Source organism: Chiloscyllium plagiosum, unplaced genomic scaffold (genome assembly GCF_037043375.1).
Source record: "Chiloscyllium plagiosum isolate Xiang-an unplaced genomic scaffold, Cpla_swu_hap1 HiC_scaffold_9, whole genome shotgun sequence".
Taxonomy (NCBI): Eukaryota; Metazoa; Chordata; class Chondrichthyes; order Orectolobiformes; family Hemiscylliidae; genus Chiloscyllium; species Chiloscyllium plagiosum.
The window spans coordinates 22,778,989-22,803,660 of record NW_028270147.1 but is presented as its reverse complement, the minus strand read 5'-3'; the positions used below and the strand labels follow the sequence as shown (position 1 = coordinate 22,803,660).

Sequence of the window (24,672 nt, the reverse complement as noted above, 5' to 3'; positions counted from 1 at the left end):
GCTAATTGTTAAGGAGTAAAACATATCTGGTTCACTAATGCCCTTCAGGGAAGGAAACTGTCATCCTTACCTGGTCCGGCCTACATGTGACCTCAGACCCACAGCAGTGTGCTTAACTCTTAACAGCCCTCTGAAATGCCAGCAATGCCTTCTTTCCCCGAGTGGAAAAAATATTGCCTTCTTCCTGAGACCTCGAGCAAGTTTCCTGCATGATGTCGATTGAAGATGATAAGCTGACTAGTGCCCTGTGATGAGATTTATAGCAAAGAGGAGAGAGTTCATCTGAAACTAAACAGAACAGGGACCACTTTTGGTGCAACCTCTAATGCAGAAAGACCTAGGCTCAAGATTTACTTGCTCTAGAGGTGTGTTCCAACAGGGTAAAAACATCCAAGAACAGGAAAAAGAGCTAACAGATCCAAAAGGAGGGCAACAGGACAAGTTAACAGCAGCTTTCAGAGATAAGGCTTTATTTACGAAATTGTTCTAGTTTTGCTAGTTGAGTCTTACAAAGTGGAAAATACTCATGAATAACTTTCTTAGAAAGGCACACAGTAGAAATTGGTTTATATGGTCTCCCTGTTGTTTATACTGTAAAGAGCAGGATAAAAAGAAGTCACAAGCAAGTACAGGACCAGAAAATCTGACATCAGGCTCAATCAAGGGATGGAGTCGAAGGATGTAAAAGTTATTCTGCAGTTATACAAAATCCTGCTCAGACACCAGTTGGAATAATGAGAGCAGATCTGGGTACCACACCTTAGGAAGGATATATGGCCCTTGGAAAGAGTATAATGTCAGTTTACAAGAACAATACCTGGACTTTAGGAGTAAAGATATGAGGACAGATTATAAAATTATATTTGTTTTCTCCAGAATTTTGACGGTTAAGGGATGATATGATCAATGTCTTCTCGATATTGTTAGGAAAAGACGGGATGGATAAAGATAAATTATTTCCACTGGTTGGGGATTCTAGAACTAGGAGGCAAGTCTAAAAATTAGGTTCTGAGCACATGAGCCTTGAGCACATATTCAGGCCTTGACCCAGAGCTACATTCTGGGTGAGGTGATAAACCAGGTAGACATCTGGGGGTTTCAGCAGTCATATTCCGAAAAGAGCAAGGGAGATCGCTGAACGTCCTGTTTTTCACCCACCACCAGAAACTGATAATTTATCTCATTTCTCATTGCCATGTATGGCCTGTTACTATGTGAATATTACCATGATCTTGGTATTTATTGCAGTGATTTAACGTGCTGTTAAACACAATGGAAGGTTCAAAGGAATCAAAAGTCACTGTCACATTAGAATTATTTCATCCTATTCATTCTGTACTTTTTTTCTGTTCCCATTCTTGCAGCATTGAATCTACAAACCAATTCCTAACAGAAGGATAATATTATGAAGAGGAGTTACTTGTAAGATGAGGTGGAATGGATTCAAGTCAGCTTCAAACAGTGATGCTTTCTAAGTTAACCTACTGACAAAACACGTTGTTGGGAATAAAGTATCAACAGGAGAATAGAGTGGTGCTTACCCTCAGAGCGCAGGTTCCTCAGGGCTAGATGGATTGAGAAATTTCCAATTTCACATACCTACATAAATCACCACGATATAGTTACTAATTGTTCATAGCCCCCAAAATATACACTTTAAGATGCTACAGCAGCATGCTAACCATATCGAGAGTGACAGCTTCATACTCTAGTCCAGAATTTGAATTTATTTTTCATTTTCAAAGGTGTTGTCCACTTCTAAAGCTGTTAAATACTGTTAGGACTTTGCATTCAGGCTAAAACTACTTGTGCTATTCATTATATGTAAAATTAACTACACAAGAGCTCAAAACTACAACAAGACACAAACAGCACCATTGATTATAAGTAACGATGGATCCACAGGGATTCAAATATCTTCTTTATAATGTATTTGCTGCACAGTATTATGGTCTGTCTGGTAATTGAGATGTAAATACCCTTTTGATTTCTTGAATATGATCATCAGCCAATGGCGCAGCTGCATTCTCACTGATGGATGGATACAAGTGTTCCACTTTAGACTGAACTAAAAATGACAGGAAAGGTTGATATATCTAGTCTACAAATCAACACATCTCTGGATATAAAACTGTCAGTCACTCAGGGCTTTTGATGGATTAATTGTCCAGAATAATCCAATGGAATGCCACTCACATTTTTTTCCCCAGGCTTTGTATAACTATTGATGTTCTGACCACTTGCAAATCAATTTGGCAATAAAAACAGAAAGGCTTGGAGAAACTAACCAAGTCTGACATATTTGTGAAGACAGAAACAGAGTTAATGTTAAGAGTCTAATATAACAGTTCGTCAGTACTGGCTTTTAACATCCTAGCTAATCGAATAGATTGCATCTGGCAGACACCTGCATCCAATGCATCATCCCTAAACGTTTCTGCCAATTCCAACTAGACCTCACCACCAAGAACATCTTCCCCTCCCCACCCCTCTCTCCCTTCCGCAAGGAACGTTGCGTTTGACAGTCCTTGGTTTATGCCACTCTCTCCACCAATCCCCCGAACCCTCAGGTACTCTCCCCTGCAACTGGCACACTAGTCCCACCCTCACTTCCATCCAGGGCCCCAAACAGTCCTTCCAGGTGAGACAGAGGTTCACCTGCCTCTCCTCCAACCTAGTTTACTGCATCAGGTGCTCCCGATGTGGTCTTCTCTACATCGGGGAGACCAAATGTAAACTTAGGGAACATTTTGCTGAACATCTCAGCAGGGTGTGCAGGGGCCATCTGAACCTTCCAGTCACCACCCATTTAATTTCCCTTCCCATTCCCTCTCCGACATGACGATCCTTAGCCTCCTCCATTGCCACAACGAACCAAAACACAAATTGGAAGGACAACCCCTCATCTTCCACCTGGGCAGTCTACAGCCCGTAGGACTCAACATTGAGTTCTCCAATTTCAAATCACCTCCTTTCTCTTTCTCCAACTCCCTTCCCAGCCCCTCCCCCTCCCTTCCACTCCTCCCAGCCATCAACCGGATTCATTCCTCACATTGACCAACCAGGTCGTACCCTCTACCAGTCTTCACCTATCCCCACTTCCCCACCCGGCCCCCACCTCCTCTTTATCTGCAGCCCCTCACAGTCCTGAAGAAGGGTTAACCCGAAACGTCGACTTCTCCACCTCCTGATGCTGCCTGACCTGCCATGTTCTTCCAGCCTCCTGCCTGTCTACTTTAGACATCTGCATCCAGCTGCTTGTGTACATCAACAAGTGAAAAATGAACCTTCTATTCAGTGGGCTAGTTGTTTAAAAGGAAACAGGCACACATTCCCCTGAAATAACACATTCCCCTGAAATAATAAAATAGACAACATAGATGTGTTCTCTACTTCAGGCATAATTAAGCTCCCCATAGGGCATCAGTTTAAGGTTAGAGGGGAAAGAATAAAAGGGAACCTAAGTGGTAACTTTTTTACACAGAGGGTGGAACACATATGGAATAGCTGCTGGTGGGAGGTGTTGAGGTGGATGATTAACAATATTTAAAAGGCATTTGGACAAATACATGGATAGGAAAGCATTAGAAGGATTAGAAGTGCAGGGAAATGGGGTTAGCGTGGACAGACATTTTGGTCAGCATGGACCATTTAAGCCAAAGGGTCTGTCTCATGCTGTAAGACTCTATAACTCTAAGGCTCTACATAATAAATGTGTTTTTAAGTAGCAATTGAATTAGTCTAACAAATAGTGGCTTGGCAGGGCAGCTATGAATTGTGCATTAAATTCCATATGGGAACTCCAAGATGCTCTCACGTCCTGGCTCACCATATGTGAAGCAAGTGTTATCAGCAGCAGCAGGTCACATTTTGTGGTGCAGTGGTAATGTCCCTTCCCCTGGATGGAGAAACTGGAGTTCAAGTCTCACGTGTTCCAGTGGTGTGCAATAACATCTCTGATCAGGTTGATTTGAAAAATAGGTTAAGTTTGAGCGTCAGCCGGCATTGCTGCTGTGCATCAGCAAGATTATGAGTTTGTGGGAAACACGTTTAGATGTAAGTATATACATTGATAAATATCTTAAAAACATGCATACAAAGACAGAGCGAGTGACTGTAAGGACACACCAGACAGAAAGTCAAAGAATCCCTAGGGTATCTCACTCTCCCACAAGTAATGGCAAGAGGAAAACAAATGTTAAACTTGATGACTGCCCACAAAAAGGGACAATTTCCACTAGTTACAGTAAAACAGAGTTGAAAACAACATTTCAATTTCCTCAAACAGACACTGAGGAACAGATACCTTTTTCCACATTTTTATACTCATTACATGGAGACAAATCTAATGTGTCTGTTTAAATATCATCAGTTGATCTGCATCAATATAATTAACATTGATTTCTTTTATGCTTAAGATAGATAATAAACAGCAAATCATAAGATCTCATTACATTATGGATTGTTCAGCTTTACTGTTAGTATGATACATCTAATTTGAAACATATGAGGATGTGGATAGGGTAAGATGTTGATGATATAACCTACCAAGAAGGTGTAAAGAGCCAGATGGACTTGTTGGTCACCATACACTGTAAAAGCCAGAAAACCAAATCAGAATAGGACACGGATTACTGTCAGCTCGAGACTTGAGATGCAGCAAGAATAACAACATGTCACTTACATGGAGGTGTGTAGAGTGGATGATTAATGAAATAAGCCAGCCACGCAGTGAAACCCCAATAATAGAAGCAGTTCTGTGAAGGCAAAGGCAAACATTGAGACTAGTGGACAGTGTTATTCTTATTAAGACCAATTATATTACAATGTCATTCAGGTTGCAGTTGCTGAGTGTCTGAAAGGTTTTTTATTCTCAGGTTAATTGAATCAAAAGCAACTTCACCTAGAGTGTGAAAAAAGTATTGTTGAAAAGTTCTCAAATAACCTCAATAATGATTAACAGTAGGAGCAAGTTGCAGTAGGTGCTGGAATCTGTACTGAAAACAATTGCAACTAGGTCAGGTAGCATCCTGAGAGACAGCAAGCTACCTTTTCAAGTCTAGATTACTCTTCGTCAGATCGGAATTGTGGAGGGGGTAACATTTATGCAATAGTGGGTGAGCTGGAGTGCTAGGGGAGAAAGGATGTTGATAAGCCATAAGTATTAAGTTGGCCTGGAGTAGTATTTGTACAGCAATAAATGGTGCTATTTTCTGGGTCTGTAGATTGGAAGAAGCAAAAATGGCCCTTAATAGAATGATATGCTCACAGAAGTTGGGAGGTCATGTTGCGACTGTACAGGACATTGGTTAGGCCACTGTTGGAATATTGCGTGCAATTCTGGTCTCTTTCCTATCAGAAAGATGTTGTGAAACTTGAAAGGGTTCAGAAAAGATTTACAAGGATGCTGCCAGGGTTAGAGGATATGAGCAATAAGGAGAGGCTGAATAGGCTGGGCTGTTTTCCCCGGGGGAGTTGGAGCCTGAGGGGTGACCTTATAGAGGTTTACAAAATTATGAGGGTCATGGACAGGGTAAGTAGACAAAATATTTTCCCTGAGATTGGGGAGTCCAGAACTAGAGGCCATAGGTTTAGGGTGAGAGGGGAAAGATATAAAAGAGACCAAAGGGGCATTGTTTTCACACAAAGGATGGTACGCGTATGGAATGAGTTGCCAGAGGAAGTGGTGGAGGCTGGTACAATTACAACATTTAAGAGGCATTTGGATGGGTATATGAATAGGAAGGGTTTGGAGGGATATGAACCAGGTGCTGGCAGGTGGGACTAGATTGGGTTGGGATATCTGGTCGGCATGGATGGGTTGTATTGAAGGGTCTGTTTCCATGCTGTATATTTCTATGACTTGTTGGATGTGGGAGTTTAGGGAGAGTTTATGTGTTACTGAGGATTATATCTGCAATAAATGCCGTTGGTTGCAAATCCTATCAGATCGAATGGATAGGTAGAAGCGACAGTTAGAGGTAATGAGGAATTTACAAGAGCAAGGGGATGTGATGGATTGCAGTTATATGAAGGGAGAAAAGCCACAGATACAGTCACATAGATGGGTTAATTCCAAGAAAGGTAAGAGAGGTAGGCAGGTAATACAGGAGACTTCTGTGGCTATCCCCATTTCAAACAAATATGCTGTTTTGGAAAATGTAGGGGTAATGGACTTTCAGCAGAATGTAGCACAAACAGCCAAGTTTCTGGCATCAAGACTGGCTCTAATGTAATCAGGGGTATATCGGGATCCGAGCAATTGATTGTATTAGGGGACAGTCTAGTCAGGAGCACAGACACATGTTTCTGTGGCCAGCAACGAAAAATCAGAATGGTGTGTTGCCTCCCTGGTGCCAGGATCAACGATGTCTCAGATATGGTGCAGAATGTTCTCAAGGGGGAGAGGGACCAGCAAGAGGTCATTGTACACATTGGAACCAATTACATAGGAAGGGAAAAGGATGAGATCCTGAAGGGAGAATTTAGAGAGTTAGGCAGGAATTTAAAAAGGAGGTCCTCGAGCGCAATAATATCTGGAATATTCCTGGCGCTACTGATTCGGGACAGTCAACATGGCTTTGTGAGTGGAAATTCAGGTCTCACAAATTTCATTGAGTTTTTTGAAGAAGTAACAAAGAGGATTGATGAAGGCAGAGCAGTAAACGCGATCTATATGGACATCAGTAAGGCATTTGATAAGGTTCCCCATGGGAGACTGATTAGCAAGGTTAGATCTCACGGAATACAGGGAGAACTAGCCATTTGGATACAGAACTGGCTCAAAGGTAGAAGACAGAGGGTGGTGGTGGAGGGTTGTTTTCAGACTGGAGGCCTGTGACCAGTGGAATGCCACAAGGATCGGTGCTGGGTCCACTACTTTTCGGCATTTATACAAATAATTTGGATGTGAGCATAAGAGGTATAGTTAGTAAAGTTTGCAGGTGACACCAAAATTGGAGGTGTAGCGGACAGCGAAGGTTACCTCAGATTACAACAGGATCTTGATCAGGTGGGTCAATTGGCTGAGGAGTGGCAGATGGAGTTTAATTCAGATAAATGTGAGGTGCTGCATTTTGGGAAAGCAAATCTTAGCAGGACTTATACACTTAATGGTAAGGTCCTCGGGAGTGTTGCTGAACAAAGAGTCCTTGGAGTGCAGCTTCATAAGCTCCTTGAAAGTAGAGTCGCAGGTAGACAGGATAGTGAAGCAGGCATTTGGTATGCTTTCCTTTAAATTGGTCAGAGTATTGAGTTGGAAGGTCATGTTGCGGCTATACAGGACATTGGTTAGGCCACTGTTGGAATATTGCGTGCAATTCTGGCCTCCTTCCTATTGGAAAGATATTGTGAAACTTGAACGGGTTCTGAAAAGATTTACAAGGATGATGACAGGGTTAGAGGATTTGAGCTATAGGGAGAGGTTGAATGGGCTGGGGCTGTTTTCCCTGAAGCGACGGAGGCTGAGGGGTGACCTTATCAAGGTTTACAAAATCATGAGGGGCATGGATAGGATAAACAGACAAAGTCTTTTCCTTGGGTTGGAGGAGTCCAGAACTAGAGGGCATAGATTTAGGGTGAGAGGGGAAAGATATAAAAGAGACCAAAGGGGCAACTTTTTCACCCCCATCCCTTCCTCCAAATTTTTTAAAAAATTTCACAATGTACTTTATTCATAAAGATCCTTAAATACATAGTCACTAGAGCAATTTGGTAATGGACAGTCTTTACATTTGTAGAACAAACAAGCCAAAGGCATTTCTTACTTGTATAAGACTATATTTATAGCCATTTGAGGCAGTGGGAGGTTCTGATAACTTGCTGCAAGGAGCGCAACAATAAAGTGGCCCTGACCAAACGGGTTCTTGCAGTGATGGTTCCACACCACAGGAACGGATCCTGTCTCTCAGTGGGTGAGATTCTATCAGCCTCCAAACAACAGGGTGGAATACAGAGCTGACAAGGTTCTCAGAGACTGTTCTGTGTGTCCTGTATTCCTAACATTGATTGCCATTATCAAGGTTCAAACTTACTTGGTGACCAACCTACACGCAAACAGAATTCACATCCTTTAAATTGAATGCAATTATACACAATACTCTAATTTAAGATATTGTTTCCATCAAATTCAATTGAGATATGTCTTTTGCATATGTTCATAGAAACATAGAAAATAGGAGCAGGAATAGGCCATTCAGCCCATCGTGCCTGTTCCGCTTTTAATATGAATCATGCTGATCGTCCAACTGAGTACCCTACTTCCACTTTCCTCCCATACCCTTTGATTTCTTCAGCTCCAAGAAATAGATCTATAACAGAAAAAAAGACGAGATTCACAGAACAAAGTTTGGAATTTGTGTTGTGATAACAGGTCAGCATAGGACAACAGTTGGGGGCACCTACCTTAACAGTATTGCGAAGAGGCATTGTACCATGAGAAAAGCGATGCACAAACAGCGTTTCGATCAGTCTTTTGACATAATGAAAAGAGTGGCAAAACCCTGCCAAGCTGGAAAAGGTAAAATAGAAAACCTGAATGGCAGCTGATAAACAAAATCCCAAAATCACAGTCGGGTCCTTCGCACAGTTATGTAAGAAGCTCCCTTGCCAGTTTACAAATAAACTCATCTTTACTGACTCTGACAAAAGAAACCACAGGGGAAATTTTAACTCCTGAAGAACACGGTGGATTTTGGTTGAGGGTTATTAATATTTTTAAAATCCTCTACTTTGCTCGCAGAAGGCAGTTTGGTCATTAAGGGATGGGCAATAATGCTGCCCTAATGCTTGGGATGCCAACATCCCAAGAACAAATTTACACAATTATCCCTTTAATTTACAATTGAATAATTTACACAGGTGGTGTGCATGAAATGACTGGTTTCATCAGGTTGATTAAAAGCGATGGTGTTGGCCAGGGATTTCAAGACTGGGGGCACATTTTTAAGGTGAAAGGAGAGAGATTTAAAAAAGACATGCGAGGCAAATTTTTTACACAGAGGGTGGTTTGAGTGTGGAATGAACTTCCTGAGTAAGTGGTGGATGTGTGTACAAATACGCTTAAAAGACATTTGGGTCGATACATGATTAGGAAAGGTTTGGAGGGATATTGGCCAGCAGCAGGAAGGTGGGACCAGTTTAGTTTCGGATTATGTCTTGCATGGACTGGTTGGACCAAAGGGTCTGTTTCCGTGCCGTATGACTCTATGACTATGATGGTCTGGGGCTCAACCACCGCATTCAGTCCTGAATGACAACAATTGGAGTATGTGCCACTCCATATCAGACAACAACTTGCAATGATATTGTTCTTTTCCTGTAGTAAAACATCCGAAAACATTTTGCAGGAGCACCATCAGACAACAATAGGCATTGAATGAGAAAGAGGGAAATCAAAGATAAAAACTCAGTCAAAGGCATAATTTTCAGGGCGGACAAATTGATGGAGAGGGTGAGGGAGGGAATTCCAGAGGTTGGGAGCCTAGGCAGCTGAAGGCACAGTCACCAGTGGTGGTGCAAGTTCAGCAAGCATCCTCTATGAAGTCCAAAGACAAACTCAGATTATCAAACTGTACTGTACCAGAGCTAGGTTAACATCAGGCATCCAACGCATGCTTACTTACTGCACCACAGTGTGTGGGCTGGTGGTAAATTCATCCTTTTCTTCGTAAATAAAAGGCAAGCGAGAATAGAAGAGCAGGTAGATAAAGAGTGGACCTGCATACTCGGTCAGGAACACCTACAGTCAAAGAACAACACACAGACACAAGCAGGTGGCAGCTTAACACAGCTATCAAATTAAACACAAAGTGGCTGAACTTTTTAAAATCCTTCCTATCAGAAGGATGTTGTGAAACTTGAAAGGGTTCAGAAAAGATTTACAAGGATGTTGCCAGGGTTGGAGGATTTGAGCTACAGGGAGAGGCTGAACAGGCTGGGGCTGTTTTCCCTGGAGCATTGGACGCTGAGGGGTGAACTTATAGAGGTTTATAAAATCATGAGGGGCATGGATAGGGTAAATAAACAAAGTCTTTTCCCTGGAATAGGGGAGTCCAGAACTAGAGGGCATATGTTTAGGGTGAGAGCAGAAAGATATAAAAGAGACCTAAGGGGCAACTTTTTCATGCAGAGGGTGGTATGGGAATGGAATGAGCTGCCAGAAGAAGTGTTGGAGGCTGGTACAATTGCAACATTTAAGAGGCATTTGGATGGGTATATGAATAGGAAGGGTTTGGAGGGATATGGGCTGGGTGCTGGCAGGTGGGACGAGATTGGGTTGGGATATCTGGTCGGCATGGACGGGTTGGACCGAAGGGTCTGTTTCCATGCTGTACATCTCTATGACTTGCCTTGTATTATTCTTGATAAAGAGAGAGCCCGGTTTGAGAGCGGTACCAGCCTGTAGGCAATGGAGCAGCCAATTTGAATCACACTAACAAGAGGAGTGCAATCTCAGGGAATATTTTTCCCCTTTGTTTGCACAGCAGGTTTGATGGGCTGAATGGCCAACTCCTGCTCGTACTTCTAATGGTCTTGGTCAGATGGCACTGAGGCAATGACAGTCCCGTCTAAAGTCCTGGGTTAGGCCATAATGAAGGACAGAATAAATACACAGGAGAAGGACTTCACACACTAGAGGCCAGTCAACATGGACCGAAGACTCTTTCTCTTACCCTTTACCTAACGTCGGCACCCCAGCTCCTCCCACTCGTCTGGATGGGTGAATCCTCCTCTCACAGACCAGGGATCAAAGACTGAGTCAAGTCAGAATCCTCCCAAACTGAGGGAGCCCTCATTTCACTGGGCACTGATTCAAGACTCTGAGCTTTCAATATTCTCAACAAACACCCCACACACCACAACTGAAATGTGGAGCTTATTCAAGGAACAGCTACTGCGTGTCCTTGATAAGTATATACCTGTCAGGCAGGGAGGAAGTGGTCAAGCGAGGGAATCATGGTTGACTAAAGAAGTTGAATTTCTCATCAAGGGGAAGAAGACGACTTATGTCAGGATGAAGTGAGGGCTGCAGATGCTGGAGATCAGAGCTTAAAAATGTGTTGCTGGAAAAGCGCAGCAGGTCAGGCAGCATTTAAGGAGCAGGAGAATCGACGTTTCGGGCATAAGCCCTTCTTCAGGAATGCTGAAGGAGGGCTTATGCCTGAAACGTTGATTCTCCTGCACCTTAGATGCTGCCTGACCTGCTGCGCTTTTCCAGCAACACATTTTTAAGTTATGTTAGGATGAGACATGAAGGCTTAGTTAGGGCACTTGAGAGTTACAAGTTAGCCAGGAAAGAGCTAAGGATAGGGCTAAGAAGAGCCAGGAGAGGATGTGGGAAGTCATTGGTGGATAGGATCAAGGAAAACCACAAGGCTTTCTTTAGGTATATCAGGAATTAAAGAATGATTAGAGTAAGAATAGGGCCAATTAAGGACAGTAGTGGGAAGTTGTACATGGAGTCAAAGAGATAGGGGAAGCGCTAAATGAATAATTTTCATCAGTATTCACACTGGAAAAAGACTAATGCTGTCGAGGAGAATACTAAGATACAGGCTATTAGACTAGAGGGGATTGAGGTTCACAAGGGGGAGATGTTAGCAATTCTGGAAAGTGTAAAAAATAAATAAGTCCCCTAAGCCGGATGGGATTTATCCTAGGATTCTCTGGGGAGCCAGGGAGGAGATTGCAAAGCGTTTGGCTTTGATCTTTATGTTGTCAATGTCTACAGAAATAGTGCCAGAAGACTGGAGGATAGCAAATGTTGTTCCCTTGTTCAAGAAGGGGAATAGAGACAACCCTGGTAGTTATAGACCTGTGAGCCTTATTTCGGTTGTGGGTAAAGTGTTGGAAAAGGTTATAAGTGATAGGATTTATAATCATCTAGAAAGGAATAAATTGATTAGGGATAGTCAACATGGTTTTGTGAAGGGTACATCGTGCCTCAGAAACCTTCTTAAGTTCTTCGAGCAGGTAACCAAACAGGTGGATGAGGGTAAAGTGGTTGATGTGGTGGATATGGATTTGCTAAGATTCCCCACAGTAGGCTATTGCACAAAATATGAAGGCATGGGATTGAGGGTGTTTTAGCAGTTTGTATCAGAAATTGGCTAACTGAAAGAAGACAGAGGGTGGTGGTTGATGGGAAATATTCATCCTGGAGTTCAGTTACCGCAAGGATCTGTTTTGGGGCTACTGGTGTTGGTCACTTTTATAAATGACCTGGATGAGGGCGTAGAAGGATGGGTTACTAAATTTGTGGATGACACTTAGGTCGGTAGAGTTGTGGATAGGGCCGATAGATGTTATAGGTTACAGATGGACATAGATAAGCTGCAGAGCTGGGCTGAGAGTTGGCAAATGGAATTTAATACAGAAAAGTGAGAGGTGATTCACTTTGGAAGGAGTAACAGGAATGCAGAACACTGAGCTAATGGTAAGATTCTTGGTAGTGTAGATGATCTCGGTGTTCATGTACATAGATGCCTGAAAGTTGCCACCCAGGTTCATAGGGTTGTTAAGAAGGCATACGGTGTGTTAGCTTTTATTAGTAGAGGGAATGAGTTTCGGAACCATGAGTCATGCTGCAGCTGTAACAAACTCTAGTGTGGCCACACTTGGAGTATTGCATACAGTTCAGGTCACCACATTATAGGAAGGATGTGGAAGCTGTGGAAAGGGTTCAGAGGAGATTTACTAGAGTGCTGCCTGGTATGGAGGGAAGGTTTTATGAGGAAAGGCTGAGGGACTTGAGGCTGTTTTCATTATAGGGAAGAAGGTTGAGAGGTGACTTAGTTGAGACATATAAGATAGTCAGAGGGTTAGATAGGTTGGACAGTGAAAGCCTTTTTCCTCGGATGGTAATGGCTAGCATGAGGGGACATAGCTATAAATTGAGGGGTAATAGATATAGGACAGAGGTCAGAGGGAGTTTCTTTACTCAGAAAGTAATAGGTGTGTGGAACAGCCTGCCTGCAACAGTAGTAGATTTGCCAACTTTAAAGGCATTTAAATGGTCATTGGATAGACATGTGGATGAAAATGGAGGTTAGATGGGTTTCAGAACGGTTTCACAGGTTGGTGCAACATCGAGGGCCGAAGGGCCTGTACTGCACTGTAATGTTCTATGTTCTATGTTGCTTTCTCAAACCATCTCCCCACAAACATTCCAATCACTTACCCCCAATACATTCACAATCCTGTACCATTCCTCACTTCCCTCCACATTTCAGGCTCCCTGGTTCCCTACTTCTTCCTTTCCAGGAGCCTATTCAGCCCCTGCCTCTGTCCTGTCATTCAATGCATCATGGCTAATTGGTGAGCTAGGGCTGGATGTATCAGGAGTTGGGGAGGCTCTGAGCACCTTTACAAATAGCAAGCAGATCTTGGACCTGGAAGTCCCAACCCTTTTCTGGCAGTTTTCAATTTTGGAGATGGGGCACAAAGCAAAAGTGAGGGAAACCTACCCCTTAGGTGAAGCTCAGTGCACAGAACAAATGAGGACACAGTGTGGAACTTCAAAAGATCAGTGACTAGTTGGTGGAGTAGGTGGATTGGTGGCAAATGGCGCTCAATGCAGAAAAGTGTGAATTGATGTATTCAGGTAGAAAGAATATGGACTGACAGTAGAAAGTAAGATGTACAGTCCTGAAGGGGGCGCAGGACCAGAGGGTCCTAGCGTATGTGTGCACAGGATATTGGAGGTGGTAGGTCAGGTGGACAAAGCCATTAACAAAGCATACAGTATTTTAGGCTTTATTAATAGGGAATAACATACAAGAAAAAGGAGATAATGCTTTGCATATGACACTTGTTAGACGTCATCTGGAGTCATTTTATGGGACGGATGGGGGTGTATCGGAGAGAATGCTAAAGAGGTTTTACAAAATGGTTCAAGGGATGATAAACCTCAGTTGTGAAGATAGATTGAAGAGTTTAGATTGTTTTCCTTGATAGACATTTTCAGACTCAAGGGGAACTGGATAGAGTAGATAGAGAGAAACTGTTCCCACTTGTAAAAAGATCAAGAATAAGAAGGCATAGAATTAAAAGGATTTGCGAAAGAAGCAAATGCAAGGTGAGGGAAATAAAACCTTTTCACACATTGAGTGGTTTGGAGCTGGAATGCACTGCCTGGAAGTGTGGTGGAGGCTGGTTCAATTGAGGAATTCAAGAAGGCACTGGTAATTATTCAAATAGAAACAACATGGGGAAAAGGCAGAAGAATGGCACTATATCACAATGTGTATTTGGACAGCCAGACACAATGAGCCAAACATAATGCTCCTGTGACTCTGTAAGGTAGATGTGATTCTTACTCCAGGAATGGCCTTCACCAGCAGTGTGCCCTAGCTTTGTGGTGGAAACAAACACTCGTCAAAGCTGGAACAGGTAACATCGAATCACCAAACTGTTAAAGTATTTAAATCATAGAATAATACAGTGCAGAAGAGGACTTTTGGCCCATCAAATCTGCACTGACAGGTGAGAAACATCTGACCTTCAACCTAATCCCATTTACCAGCGCTTGGCACTTGGCCAATAGCTTTGAATGTTATGACATGCCAAGTGCCTCACCCAGGTTCTTTTTAAAGGATGTGAGGCAACTTTGTGATGAGACCATCACCACACTCTGATTAATCTTGTGTACTTTATGTTTTAAAAGAAACTTTTGGGGCTATGTTGCAAAAATAAATCTGTGCATGCAATTTCTTGAGCTGAATGTTGATAGTCCTCAGGCTCACAGCATTACAAATGAATGGATCTTGACTACTTCTGGGACTTGTCAAGATCATAGCGAGGGTCTCTAAGTTAACTGTTTGATTGACAGCTATGTCTCCAGCTGTCTTTTAAGTGGCCTTATTTGTACTTAGTATTTGAAGGAATTGGACATTAATATCATGTTTGAAAAAGTCTTCAAGTATTTAACCCATTGTAGAAACAAACACTGTAATCATTGGCCCATGCCTTCAAGTATTTAATAGACTTGGGTCACTTGGTCAAAATCCTGGAATTCCCTCATTCACTGCACTGTGGCTTTCCCATGGATTGCAATGGTTCAAAAAGACATCTCTCTGCCACTTTCTCAAAAGTAATTAGGATGTGCAATTAAGGTTGGCCTGGCCAGTGACACCCCATACTATGTTTCCCAGCATAGCCCAGGTCTCTATCCCAGCCCAAACAGCAGGTCTCCCCATACTGTTCAATTGGCATAGAGGAATATGAGCAAAGTTAGAAGAACATTAATTGGCACTGAACTTATATAGGGGCTATAATGGCTCACTGGCGACTGGTGGAGGAGCCGCAGTTGACCTAGGGTCATGGGGGTAGTCAGGGGTCATGATTTGGATCAGTTGGCATAGACGGGTTGGCATCAATGGGTCACGGGCAGTGTGGTGTGGGGCTCGGTGAGGAGATTTGAGAGCTAAGAGCTACAGGGCCTAACTATTTTTATTAAACCTGGGTATCAAAACAGGTCTGTTAAATAAGTTGGCTCAGCACCCAGCATCTCTGAATTCTTTCCAGGGTCAGATGGTCTAACTGCTACCTCTCTTCACCCCCCAATACCAGAAGGAACATCATTTTTCCAGAGTCACTTTTCCCTATGGTGAGCACGTGAAGCTAGGAATTTTCCAAACTCCCACTGTTCAGCTCAGCTGGTTGAAATTCCAGCCTTCTTTGTCCCATATCCATATGCCCCTAACATGCTTGATTCCCAAGGATTTCATATTAATCAACTCAAATGAGGAAAAGAATTCCACCACCATTTGAGTGTGTACACCTGCCTCCCAACTGGAGAATTATAATGTTCACTTCAAGTCATTTAGTCCTCGGCTCCCCAGTGAACAAAAATCTTATATCTCTATCTATCCTATCAATTATGTAGCTTAATATTAAAATCATTAATCAAACTATTCTTTCATATTCTAAACTCCACAGTATACCACTGTAGGTTGTGAAATCTGAACAGCACTCCCTCCAAGGTCAATATATTTTTGTCTAGGTACAGTGACCAGAACGGAGCACAGTACTCGAAGTGTGGTCAAGTGGAACAGTCTTGGAACAAAAGAAATATTTTAGGAACAATTAGGAATTTGCACCTCATTGTAGATTCTGGCCACCAGGTGGCACTCCAGACCACAATAATGCTCTTTGTGATTCTTATCTTTTCCCCTCCCCTCTCCCTGTCCTCCTTTCTGTTCACAACTCTGCAGCTCATTCTCTCAGACTTATCCAACTCCTTCATCCACAATAGAGTGTAGGTTCCAACAGAATGGAATTTGATTTGGATTTGGATGCGAGCATAAGAGGTACAGTTAGTAAGTTTGCAGACATGATTTGGAGATGCTGGTGTTGGACTGGGGTGTACAAAGTTAAAAATCACACAACACCAGGTTATAGTCCAACAGGTTTAATTGGAAGCACACTAGCTTTCGGAGCGACGCTCCTACATCAGGTGGTACTGGAGGGCTCAATCCTAACAGACAGAATTTATAGCAAAACTTTATAGTGTGATGTAACTGAAATTATACATTGAAAAATTGATTGTCTGTTAAGCCTTTCATCTGTTAGAATACAGTGATAGTTTCACTTCTTTCACTGTAAATTTCACACTGACATCACACTGTAAAGTTTTGCTATAAATTCTGTGTGTTAGGATTGAGCCCTCCACTATCACCTGATGAAGGAGCATCGCTCCGAAAGCTAGTGTGCTTCCAATTAAACCTGTTGGACTATAACCTGGTGTTGTGTGATTTTTAAGTTTGCAGATGACACTAAAATTGGAGGTGTAGTGGAGAGCGAAGAGGGTTACCTCAGATTACAACAGGATCTGGACCAGATAGGCCAATGGGCTGAGAAGTGGCAGATGGAGTTTAATTCAGATAAATGTGAGGTGCTGCATTTTGGAAAAGCAAATCTTAGCAGGACTTATACACTTAATGGCAAGGTCCTAGGGAGTGTTGCTGAATAAAGAGACCTTGGAGAGCAGGTTCATAGCTCCTTGAAAGTGGAGTCGCAGGTAGATAGTATAGTAAAAGGCGTTTGGTATGCTTTCCTTTATTGGTCAGAGTATTGAGTACAGGAGTTGGGATGTCATGTTGCAGCTGTACAAGACATTGGTTTGGCCACTGTTGGAATATTGCGTGCAATTCTGGTCTCCTTCCTATCGGAAAGATGTTGTGAAACTTGAAAGGGTTCAAAAAAGATTTACAAGGATGTTGCCAGGGTTGGAGGATTGGAGCTATAGGGAGAGGCTGAACAGGCTGGGGCTGTTTTCCTTGGAGCGTCGGAGGCAGAGGGGTGACCTTATAGAGGTTTACAAAATTATGAGGGGCATAGGTAGGATAAATAGACAAAGTCTTTTTCCTGGGATCAGGGAGTCCAGAACTAGAGGGGGTGAGGGGGGAAAAGATATAAAAGAGACCTAAGGAGCAACTTTTTCACGCAGAGGGTGGTACGTGTATGGAATGAGCTGCCACAGGATGTGGTGGAGGCTGGTACAATTGCAACATTTAAGAGGCATTTGGATGGGTATATGAATAGGGTTTGGAGGGATATGGGCTGGGTGCTGGCAGGTGGGACTAGATTGGGTTGGAATATCTGGTCAGCATGGACAGGTTGGACCGAAGGGTCTGTTTCCGTGCTGTACATCTCTATGACTCTATGGCCAGCATGATCCACCTGCATTATCCCAGTGACATCACACTGGTCTGGCACTAAATGGTGAACTCGCTAGACAAGAAAGCACAACAGCAGTTATAATCAGTCTGTACATTTTGTTTTTGATTGGAGAGACCCTGGTTTCAATGAACAGATGGCTGACTTTGTTTTTATTAATTCACGGGACAAGGGTGTTGCTCACTGGACCAGCATTTATTGCCCATCCCTAATTGCCTAAAGGGCAGGTACTGCACTTGTACATAGACCAGGCTAGTTATCAGTCACCAGGAGCACCAATTGCAAAGAATTGTGCAATTATTGTATTTTCCTGGATATTACAACTGGTTTAAAAGTTAACATTAAAAAAAAGTTTCCCGATTGGAATGAATTTCAACATGACTATTTTTTCCACATTCAACTAGTCGCGACCTTTGCACTTACAGAATGTGCACTAGTCAATCTCTATTTGCTTAAAAGGCTGTTCAGAGTTAACCACATTGCTATAGTCTGGAGTCACATATATATCAGACCAGATAAAGACAGCAGATTTCCTTCCCTATTAAAGGACAATTGTTATTCAATAACAAGCTAGTCGAATGGTCACCAGGAGTCATCCTGGGGTCAAGATTACAAGCCCAGTGACACATTACCACTGCCTCCCCAGTCTCTCACCTTTCATACTTATGGGCTGCAATGCTCCACCTAGTGGTGGCATCGCTCATATACACAGCCTTTTTAAAATGGTTCATGGAATCAACTTGCACCACCTTTTCAAGTCTGGATCTTCAGCCAAAGATTTTTTTTTCTTTTGCTGGCATTTTGTCCAAATCCATGATTTGTGTCAGCGAGGAAAGATACTCCTGTACACAAAGCCCGTTAATGTTCCTGCTGGACAAAGGAACTGCTCTACTTCCTGTTGGGCAGGAACAGAAGCTCATAAGACGACCACAGGCCATTCAGCCCATCGAGTCTGCTCCAATAAGATCATGGATGGTCTAATCATCCTCCAATCCACTTTCCTGCCTTTACCTTAGAACCCTTTATTATGTTACTGCATAAAATTCTGTCTATCTCAGCCTTGGATATACTGAATAACCCAGCCTTGACAGCCCACTGTAGTAAAGCATTCCTTCGAGAGGAGAGAAGAAATTCCTCCGCATCTCTGTCTTAAACATGCGACCTCTCATTCTGAGATTATTCCCTCTAGTCCTGGTCTCTCCCACAAACAACCTCTCCACTTTTAACCCATCAAACCCATAGGAATCCTGTGTGTTTCAACCGGTTTGACTCCCACTCTTCTAAACTCCACCAAGTGCAGGCCAAGTCGATTCAACTTCTCCTCAGGCCAAGTCGATTCAACTTCTCCTCAGAAGACAGTCCCTCCAAACCTGGTATCAGCCGAGCGAACATTCCCTGGACTGCCTCTAACGCCAGGATCTTTCCTGAGATTAATGAGCCCAAACCTGTTGACAGTATTCCAGCTGTGATCTGACTGGTGCCTTGTACAGTTTTAGGACATCCCTATCACATCCACTGCCTACCCGCACCCCTCAAATTCCTGACCTGAGCCAGTTGTTCATCTCCCACACTGTGTGCTTCTTGCCATGCTCCTGTCTCTCTCCGTCAGTCTGTTCCATCCCCACTGTCCCATATTTCTACCCTTCCCATTCGCCAGCTCCCTACTCCCTCTCACCCCATACACGTTAGATCAAACCATAGGAACACTCACCGTGGTCCATCCCACTTGAGGACCCAAATCTTTGAAGTAGAAGGTAGCAGTTGTGCCAACGGGGAGCGTTTGTAGAATCTCTTCATCGCGTACACACTTTCCCTCTGGAGAATGAAACGACATCAGGAAGAGGTGGTCAGTCTTTATGGAGAAAAGCCTCATATACTGAAGGGAAACCAAACTGAACCTATTCTGAATAATCACTTGCAGCAACTTAGCTCATCCGCACGCAGGTTCTAGTGTGGGGGAAACAGAGTCCAAACTCACTTTACTGTCTTCATCCTGCTCTGTTTGAATATCAGAATAAAACTGATATTGTGCTATGTTTAGTTTCGGAACATTGTTGGCATGGACTGCTTGGACTAAAGAGTCTGTTTCCATGCTGTATGACTCTATGACACTATTAGGCTTTACAGGGGGTTTAGATTTAATGTACACATGGACTGAGTAAAGAAATTTAAATTGTATTTGAGCTCCACCCTAAGTTTATCCCCAAAGTAATAGGTTCTGCTCTGCTCTGTGTAGAGTTCACAGATCTCAATGCTCAGGTTAAGGAAAGGCCTGCTTGGGTTCACGATTCATTAGGAGCTGTACAGTTGGACTTTGATCAAAGACAGGATCGAGTTCCTCCTCATGACGGGTTTGGCTGCCAGTACCCACTGTAAAAGCTCACACTTAAAGTAAGCATTAGGACCCAATCCAACTCATCAGAACACCACAACATGTCAAGAACGACACTCCGAGGATAATGTTTAATCCACACGTGACAAAAACATTGCTAACTTAAGTCTTTCAACATTCTGATCTCCTTCCTATCGGAAAGATGTTGTGAAAGTTGAAAGGGTTCAGAAAAGATTTCCAAGGATGTTACCAGGGCTGGAGGATTTGAGCTACAGGAAGAGACTGAACAGGCTGGGGCTGTTTTCCTTGGAGCAGAGGCTGAGGGGTGACCTTATAGAGGTTTACAAAATTATGAGGGGCATGGATAGGATAAATAGACAAAGTCTTTTCCCTGGGGTGTAGGAGTCCAAAACTAGAGGACATAGGTGTAGAGTGAGAGGGGAAAGATATAAAAGTGACCTAAGGTGCAACTTTTTCACACAGCGGGTGGTACATGTATGGAATGAGCTGCCAGAGGATGTGGTGGAGGCTGGTACAATTGCAACATTTAAGAGGCATTTGGATGGGTATATGAATAGGAAGGGTTTGGAGGGATATGGCCAGGTGCTGGCAGGTGGGACTAGATTGGGTTGGGATATCTGGTCGGCATGGACGGGTTGTATTGAAGAGTCTGTTTCCGTGCTGTACATCTCCATGACTCTATATTGCTTGAAGATCACTCGCTATCACATCAATACTGAAGTACTTGGACTTGAGCCTCCAGCTTTCTGACTGAGTGGCAAGGATGCTCATATCTGAGCCACAGCTGTCACAATAGGAGAAAGTGAGGACTGCAGATGCTGGAGATCAGAGTTGAAAAGTACAACTGGAAAAGTACAGCCGAACAAGCAGCATCCGAGGAGCAGGAGAATCGATGTTTCGGGCATAAGCCCTTCATCTCTCCCTGGACCTACAAAGGACCTTTGCTGTTCTTCATCCTGAGAAGAATCCAAACACTCAACAAACACTTTTTCACCAGCTTATCGGACATCAGCTGACACAATAGCCACACAAGGAAGGAAAGAAATTCTGATTTATAACGGAGTGCATTTCTCTGTTGGACCACACAGAACACTCTGTAGGAAATGGGCCATCTGACATACGTGACCAAAAACAGTTTCTAATACAACCTTCAAATGTTCCTCATTCCTCTGCCATGCTAACTCTGTCAAGACTGTAGCAAACACAGTCCAGCTGAGTGATAAACCACATACCACACAATGGTGTCTGGTGTTAACCCACAGAACCAGGCATGAAGGCAGCTGAGCACATTTTGTGAGGCACCTGCACTTCTCCTGAAGGTTCGCACAGCACAGCAGGTCCAAGCAGAAAGTGTGATACATGCAGAGGGATTTTTAGTGGATAAATATTTCAAAACAAAAGGGAGAAAAACATCTTAAAAGTATTTGGAAAAGAGCCAGAAGAGTGCAATATTAAATGTACACTTTGTGGCTATTGTGTCAGCTGATGTCCGATAAGTTGGAGAAAAAGCGTTTGTTGAGTGTTTGGATTCTTCTCAGGATGAAGAACACCAGACGTCTTTTGCAGGTCCAGGGAGAAATGAAGGGCTTATGCCCGAAAGGTCGATTCTCCTGCTCCTCGGATGCTGCCTGACCTGCAGTGCTTTTCCAGCGCCACACGTGTTGACTCTGATCTCCAGCATCTGCAGTCCTCGCTTTCTCCTATTTTGTCAGCTGTGGCTCAGATATGAGCATCCTTGCCACTCAGTCAGAAAGCTGTAGGTACAAGTCCAGGTATTTCAGTAGTGATGTGATAGCGAGTGATCTTCAAACAATATGTTGAAAGACTTAAGTTAGTTATCAAGACTTGTGAATTAGATGTGGGTCATGTAATACTGCAGAATTCAATGAATGCTTAACATCTTCCTGGTATCTGTACATATGGACACTGTCATCAGAGGTATGAGTGAGGTCGGAGTTAAAGCTAAGCAATCCAGAGGTACTGTAGCATATACCCTTCACTGTGTCATGCTACAAGTGGATTCAGTAAGATGGAGACAGAGAGTTCTACACCATTAAATCAGGTCATGGTACGGTGATGACATTATCTTAAAGGCATATCACATAATCTGCTCTGAGGAACATTAATCTAGTGTAGTATTGAGGGAGTGCTGAACTGTCACAAGTACTTTTTTTTCTGATGAAAAATTCAACGAAGGTTTCTCTATCCCTATTGTGGTGGTTATAAAAATATCACTCTGTCCATTGTTCCAGTCAATATTTATCTCTCAACGATCAAACAGGTTATCTGATCATCACTACCTCGCCATTTGAGGGATCTTGCCGTGCACAAATTGCCAACTGCCTTTCCTACATTGCAACAAGATGAGAAATTATTTCATTGGCTGCAAAGCACTTTGAGTCAGTGTGAAAAATGCAAGATATGTCTCTTTCATTCTGCATTTCTTTCAGAGATTTGGTCTGCCCTCAATGAGCTAAGGTTCCTCCTCAGCTGCTCTCGAACCAGATGGCTTCTTTCCAAAACAATCTGGGGGAAAGGCAACTAACCAAGCTCCCTCTGCCATCCTGATGTCTCTGTTTTCATTCAGCAAAACACAGCAAGAACACCACACACTCCAATCGCTGACCTGCGCCCCTGTAGTCATAACATTACAATTGGGATCAGTGTCCCTGATCCAGGGAGGGAGCAATTTTTTTTAACATTCTGTCATGGGTGTCATTGGCAAGGCCAGCATTTTATGCCTATCCCTAATTACCCAGAGGGTAGTTAAGAATCAACCACATTGCTGAGAGTCTGGAGTCACATGTAGGCCAGACCAGGTAAGGATAGCAGTTCCTTCCCTAAAGGACATTATTGATGGGTTTTTCCAACAATCAGCAATGTTTTCATGGTCATCACTAGACTCTTAATTATAGACTTTTACTGAATTCAATTTCACCATCTGGGATTTGAACTCAGGTGATCCTTCCTCAGAAGATCCCCAGGTTACCAGACCAGAAACAGTAACACTGATTTCTCTTCACAGATGCTGCCAGACCTGCTGAGCTTTTCCAGCAACTTCTGTTTTTTTTTCCGATTGACAGCCTCTGCAGTTCTTTCTGTTTTTCCCCAGAATGTTACCTGGGTTCCTGAATTAATAAGGCAAAAACAATGACTGCAGATGCTTGAAACCAGATTCTGGATCAGTGGTGCTGGGAGAGCACAGCAGTTCAGGCAGCTTCCAACAAGCAGCGAAATCGACGTTTCGGGCAAAAGCCCTTCATCAGGAATAAAGGCAGAGAGCCTGAAGGATGGAGAGATAAGCGAGAGGGGAGTGGGGGTGGGGAGAGAGTAGCATAGAGTACAATGGGTGAGCGGGGGAGGAGATGAAGGTGATAGGTCAGGGAGGAGAGGGTGGAGTGGATAGGTGGAAAAGGGGCTAGGCAGGTCAGACAAGTCCGGACAAGTAATGGGGACAGTGCTGAGCTGGAAGTTTGAAACTAGGATGAGATGGGGGAAGGGGAAATGAAGAAGCTGTTGAAGTCCCCATTGATGCCCTGGGGTTGAAGCGTTCCGAGGCGGAAGATGAGGCATTCTTCTTCCAGGCGTCTGGTGGTGAGGGAGCGGCGGTGAAGGAGGCCCAGGACCTCCATGTCCTCGGCAGAGTGGGAGGGGGAGTTGAAATGTTGGGCCACGGGGCGGTGTGGTTGATTGGTGCGGGTGTCCCGGAGATGTTCCCTAAAGCGCTCTGCTAGGAGGCGCCTAGTCTTCCTGAATTAATATTCTAGCGATAATACCACTAGGCCAATACCTTCCCAATGAAGCATAATGGATGTATGTATATATTTATGCACACACATATATATTGTGCACATATAACACTGTATATACATGAGGACAACTATGACGTTCCTTCAGTCAAATTGGCTACTGTTACTCACTGTTAAGACTTGCAAATAAACAGGCATTTAGACATGCTTTTCAAGGAGAAAGCATGAAGGTCCCTAGTAGTCAGCAGGCCACAACCTGAGCCCAGGAGTATTTCACTGCAGTGGTTTCTTTGCTGCATACAATTTGATCAAAGTGGGTGGTCAACTGTGTTGTAACTCAATCCGTATTTGTTTCAGGACAGTGACCAGAACCTCAGTGTCACATCCACCAGGCGCCTCACGTGCCCCTGTCAGCAGATTCTTTCAGCAGGAAGCATTCTGGAAATTCCAGGACTATTAAGGTAGATAAACAGTGGGTGGTATTTGAGAGTCAGTAGAGAGCTGCATTCAATCCCTTCACGCTCTGCGAATTTTAAAAACAAAATTGAATTGTTGATGAAAGAGGTGGCCTAGGCCACAGTGAAGATCCCGTTGTTCAAATTGCAACGGTAACTTCAACAATTCAAATGTGGAGGGCTTCTTTTCTCACTCAGAGAGTCATTAATCTTTGTAGTTCTGCACGCCATTGAATGTTGCCATTCAAGAAACAGATAGATCGATCTTTGATCTATACGGAAGTCATGAGCTATGGGGGTTAGGCAAGAAAGTAGGGTTAGGGCCACAATTAAATCAGCCATGATTTTATGACGGACGGAGCAGGCTCAGGGACCAAGTGGTTTACTCCTACTCCCATTTCTTCAGTCCCCATGCAAAACGTGTATAACAATACAT

General features: G+C 43.3%; 1 protein-coding gene across 5 annotated transcripts in view; it reads right to left on the bottom strand.

Annotated features, from left to right (window-relative positions):
• LOC122554191 (very-long-chain enoyl-CoA reductase-like) overlaps nucleotides 1-24,672 on the bottom strand; it is a 94,842-nt gene that overhangs the window by 2,575 nt on the left and 67,595 nt on the right. For all 5 annotated transcript variants that reach the window (XM_043698837.2, XM_087990474.1, XM_087990476.1 and 2 more), the window contains 6 exons: nucleotides 19,391-19,494; nucleotides 9,624-9,739; nucleotides 8,404-8,509; nucleotides 4,685-4,757; nucleotides 4,549-4,592; nucleotides 1,542-1,599 (listed from right to left, as the gene is read on the bottom strand). In XM_043698837.2, coding sequence (XP_043554772.1) covers nucleotides 1,542-1,599; nucleotides 4,549-4,592; nucleotides 4,685-4,757; nucleotides 8,404-8,509; nucleotides 9,624-9,739; nucleotides 19,391-19,494 — 501 coding nt within the window. The remainder of the gene's footprint in view (nucleotides 1-1,541; nucleotides 1,600-4,548; nucleotides 4,593-4,684; nucleotides 4,758-8,403; nucleotides 8,510-9,623; nucleotides 9,740-19,390; nucleotides 19,495-24,672) is intronic.